Consider the following 5,220-nt stretch of genomic DNA (forward strand, 5'->3'; position numbering starts at 1 on the left):
ACACACACACACACACACACACACACACAATTTTAATTATCTCCCTGGAGGAAACTAAGTGCCACCATACAAACAGGACAGACAACAGGTGAGACAATAGGAGAAGACACACACATCCCAAGAGGATACAAAATAAGGTGAGTGCACAACACCGTGAGTCTAAGCATAAATGTGACTAGTATATGACATAAAAATTAACAAATTCACAACACCAAAATTAACACAATCCTCAGTACAACCACCAATCTTGTCGTCAACATGAGTTCATCATCGTGATCCTAAACATTAACACTCAGCGACCATGTTCATTAAAAACCTTCACGCAACAGATACAAAATATTCCTGAATCTCTGTGTGAAACTTAATCTGTGGAATACAGCAAAAAAATATATGTGATTAGGGTCTACAGTGGCAAGGATTTACTAAATGCCATGCTACTGCAACTTCACTTTCTTGTTTGTAACGTTTTTGTTTGTAAAGCAGAGATGATTAAACTTTCTTTCAAAATACCCTTGTAATACCTATTATGTTATAATGTCTAAATCTTGTATTGTATGCATTAAATTGAACATAAAGTGAAATAACTGCCCATTTCGGATTTGCATACTTTGTGTGGGTATTAGTGGATGTTTCCTTACATGCCCCCTCTTCTAGTAAATGTTGCTTGGCAGAAAAAAGAGAAGTGTTTATTTGCATGACAGAAAAAGAAACACGCAGATGATTTGCGGGGGGGGGTGGTTTAGAAAGCTCTGGCCAACACCAAACAGCAGATGTGACATCACTGAAAGCTACTTCCTGGCTTCAGCAGCAGATGTCTGTCATGTTTCACTGTGGGTCAACTTTCCCACTTAGTCTAAAAGCCTCCCAAAAAACATGGCAGGATGCTTACACATACATACGTTCACACATTTAAGCCACAAGCACAAGCCAGCCTTCTATTAAACTTGCCAGCTCAAATCTGCACAGCTACACTTCAGCGGCCCTCAAAGCAGTACAGGCAGAAATTTAGATATAATAAAAAAATATGCTGTGTACAGGTGCTGTGTACACCTACTCATAACACTACCAGTCACATAAACAAAATCAAGAGGGTTCACATTAGCCCACAAAAACAAGCAAGCTCTCTTCTTGTGCCCTCTTTTTAGAAGTTTTTGTTTTCATTTTGCGGTGAAAGAAACCGTTTTTTCTCTTGAGCTACCCGTCTGTATTACCAAGAAGTCTTCAAATAGTATTTTTGTCCCACAAGGATCTCTTGAAAAGCACTTAAAAAGAAATGACAAGGAATAAAAGACAGTGAGAGACAAAATGGGCCCCAAAATATCTCCATGACCATCTTGGAAACACAAAAAGGCAAGCATGTGACTTGTGAGTTGTGCAAATCCACTAAGGGAAAATATGTACTGGAGGTTTATACTGATGGCAGTGGAAACACAACTGAAAAAGCAATAGAGTTTAAGGTCTTCATTTGAAAGCAGATAACTTTTCCAAGTTGGTGGATTAAAAAAAGACTGACAGACAATCATTATTAAAAGTTTAATATGCAGACTACTGTATAGTAGTTTAAAAAAAAAACTAAATAATTTGTGGCTATGGCCCTGAAACTATTCTGTTTTGGCACTATCTTGCTTTCTCTCAACGACTGTGTGTGTGCTTGTGTGGTTTGAAACTTTTCCCTTTTTTTTTTTTTTTTATCGAATAATTAGGTCATTTGCTGACGTAATGCCCCCCAGCTCAGAGTATCAGAAACAGAAACATACCCTTACTGGTTTGAAGCCTGTCACATCCAACAGACTCAATATGTCTAATACAAACACTCTCGTAAATACACATAACAAATAAGCACGCCCATTGGTCAATGACCTAGTGTGTGGGTTGAGTAGGAATCTCTGAGACATAAAAACAATTTCTCCTCTGTGCTGCTGAGCAAATTCTGCAAACATGCAGCCACATGGCAGAGATGCCATTCAAACAACAAGGCTACTGCAGTCCTAACCGAGCCAGTGCAGAGAGGAAACACAAACATCTTCCTGTTCTCCCTGCAACAGGCAATAACAAACCATTGTTTGATCTCTCTAACTACATCTGACCGGCTGTGCCGCTCATGATGTATCCAGTTTGTGCCAAGATATCCATTGTGTTTCACTTTCCTGTCAGGCAGATGATTCAGTGTTGTATGGTGATGAACACTCACCTGAACTGCTAGGAGGCCATCTGCATCGGGAAGAATACGATAGGTGTGAACGTGACGTTGGAACCTTTGGAGACCAAAAATAACTGTTATTAATGCCATGGCAAATTACTACAACACTCTTCTGAGCAAACCTTCAAAAGGAAAAAAATACTTAAATGTATTGTTTAAATAAGGACCAGATGTCTAACTGTAGTTAAAGACACTGTAACCTTCTTAACAAGGCGCCAGTTGTTTTACAGATCACTAATGACGTGGCTTGTTTTACAATGTTTGAGAGGCACTTAGATCATCATCTCCATCAGTCACGTCAGAGGAATTTGTTTTAGGCAGCATGTAAAGATGATGCCAGCTTTAAATCAGTCAGCTACTTTATATTACCTGAACAAAAGGGGAACCATGATAGCAGAATAACTCAACACAATATGTGGACATATTTAGAAAAAGAAGGAATGACATGTTGAGAAAATAATGAAGGGAAAGAAGGGAGCACTGCGAGCAGCCCAGCTCAGCTTTCAGGAATGTATCTGGCTCGGGCTGATGAGCAGTTAGCGTAGTGCGGTCGCTGGAACTCCCGCCCTCTTTCAGGGGCCCCATGGAAGAAATAGGGGTAAGAGGGGAAACAGGGAGTCCTGGGCCAGGGTTTGACTGGCTTAGATGAACTATGTTCGGACAGGACAGTGTGACAAGTCGGGAGAGGTTGTGAGGTTGGCCCAACCTGTACGCAGCAGCCTTTCTTTGCTGGCAGATGAAGGAGAAAGTGATGGATATGACAGGGGGAGTGAAGCTGCTGAATCAATTTACAGATGGGGACATTCCGCAGAAATGTTGTGTTCATGAATAGTTTGCAATCCTATACGCCAAAATTGAAAGGTTTTGCAAGATTAGGTCATTAGAGTTGGTTTTACATAAAGTAGAACTGTTTCTTCTCACAAGATGGAGCGTTTACTACTTCCTGAGTGAATCATCCATTAAGTATTTTTAAAGAGGTGGAGCACATACAATTAAAAAACATAAAGCAACATTCAGTAACTTGTATAAATAAAGATTTGTGGTGAGTCACATTCTGCTTCTTTTCCTTAAGTTTTAGACAGCATTACTGATAAGAGCTTTACACTGACAAATACATTTACAGTACAAGCTCACAGGTGCTTGTAGGTACCGTTTAAGATAAAGTGAGCTTTAAGTACCTCTGACAATAGGTTTGATTATGATTGGTAAGATAACCTTGCTAAGTGGGTGATTGTGTGTGTGTGTACTTACAGCAGGCACAACGCATATGCTCCTGGCACAGACTCACTGTCTCTCACTAGGTAGCTGCCATCCCTCCCTGCCCGTGCCAGCAAGTCCTCTGCATGCACACGGCTGATGTCACGATGATACCATGCTGCCGTGGCCATGGCAATCAATGTTCTGAGATATGTTCATAAAAATAATCCTCATGAAGTGATGAACTTCACGTAGCACAAAGTTTACTATCACACTTGTCACAACATTATGCCAACGGACTGTCGTTCAAGTTGTAAGTGACAGTGTAAGTTGAATGGTCTACTTTTGTGTTTAGAACTTTCCCATGATCCTTTTCTTCATGATAAAAGTGTCAAGCAGACAACCCATCACCTTTTCTATTCCAGTTAGCACGCTCTGGGAGCCTGTTGGTTCCTTCTGGGTCACACATCCTGTTGCAGTGGAGGAATAAAGAAGCAACATTCAGCTGATTGTGAGGTTAGTCCACTCTTACAACCATCTGCCCCTCCACAGATGTCCACCTTTCTGTGATAATATCCGTGTGTAGAGGGACCCTGTTTCAGTTTGTGGTTGCAAGTTGCTGCACACAGGTGGGTGTGTTGCTCCAACGAACTCAAACCATCACAGCAGCGCAAGGTAGGGAAGTAAAGGAAAAAAAGTGAGAGGTGCTGCACAGTCTGAATGAAGCAGCCACCCCTGAGGCAATGGCCGTGCCTCTAGCTTAACCACAAACACAAGCCCTCCTCTTGTCGCAAAACTAAAAGCCTACATGCAAACAACAGCAAAATAGAACCAAGAATGGCAAAACAAACAAATCAAGCCACACACACACCGCCCACACACTCACATGCGCACACAGCAGAGACATACCAGATGGAACTCAGTCAGCATTAAAACCAGACAGGCATGCAAAAGAAACCAGACTAATTCAAATGATTTCCCAGCTCTGTTGCCATATTAGGGAATAGGAACACCCTCCAAAAGGCTCAGCTGATGACTGCAGTTGTCTTTGCTTCTTCCAGGCCCAGATTCCATTTAGAGTGTGTCTTAGTTGGATGAGGGCTACTCCAGGGGTCTCACTTTCATGCTGGACGTTTGTGCTTTCAGTAGAGTCCCGTCCGCACTGGCGTGGTCTCCAGCGGTTCTTCAGAGTGCTGTCAGACCAGAGGGAGGGAGCTTGAAAGGCAGAGGACAACCCTGTTAGAGTGCAGGGCAGACAGAGGAAGTGACTCGACATTCCTGATGGCGGACATAGCCAGGAGAATTCTTGCGAGGGGCTGAACTTCACCGGCAGTGTGTGAAACAGCAGACTGCTTCCTTTCTCTCTCTCTCTCTCTCTCTCTTGTCTCCTTACTTCTTCCTCCTTCAGCCCCTGTCCTCAAATTCCAAACACAAAACACAGTTTACCACACACAGGTTAGCTCTCCGGCTAATCCTCAGATTCTTCCTTGTTTTTTTATAATCTTTACCTTTGGACGTTTCATCCTCTGGCAGGCCTATTTGCTTTCTTTCACCCTCTTTTTCTCCTGTCTCAATCTTTTTTTTTGTCAACTTCCATAAACTTCCCTTCCACTTTTGCTCACTCCTTCCCTCTCAGCAAAAAGTAGCCTCCATATGGTTATGATCATCCTTCACTTTCTTATTTTTGCCCTCTTAGAACTTCGCCCATTACTCAGCCCTCCTACTTCCCTACTTCTCTATTAGCTCAAGCGTATAACTCTGTGGGAAGCTGTTTAGTCCCATATTTGCTGTTCTGCCTCTCACTACTCAGCAGAAATGTGCGA

General features: G+C 42.2%; 1 protein-coding gene across 1 annotated transcript in view; it reads right to left on the reverse strand.

Annotated features, from left to right (window-relative positions):
• Positions 1–4,769, reverse strand: part of inppl1b (inositol polyphosphate phosphatase-like 1b) — a 16,071-nt gene extending 11,302 nt beyond the window's left edge. Inside the window, exons 1-2 of the mRNA XM_032528623.1 lie at positions 3,452–4,769; positions 2,192–2,255 (exon numbers count right to left, since the gene is read on the reverse strand). Coding sequence (XP_032384514.1) covers positions 2,192–2,255; positions 3,452–3,588 — 201 coding nt within the window. The 5' untranslated portion in view covers positions 3,589–4,769. The remainder of the gene's footprint in view (positions 1–2,191; positions 2,256–3,451) is intronic.
• Positions 4,770–5,220: the final 451 nt, after the last annotated feature.

The sequence above is a fragment of the Etheostoma spectabile genome, chromosome 10 (assembly GCF_008692095.1).
Source record: "Etheostoma spectabile isolate EspeVRDwgs_2016 chromosome 10, UIUC_Espe_1.0, whole genome shotgun sequence".
Taxonomy (NCBI): Eukaryota; Metazoa; Chordata; class Actinopteri; order Perciformes; family Percidae; genus Etheostoma; species Etheostoma spectabile.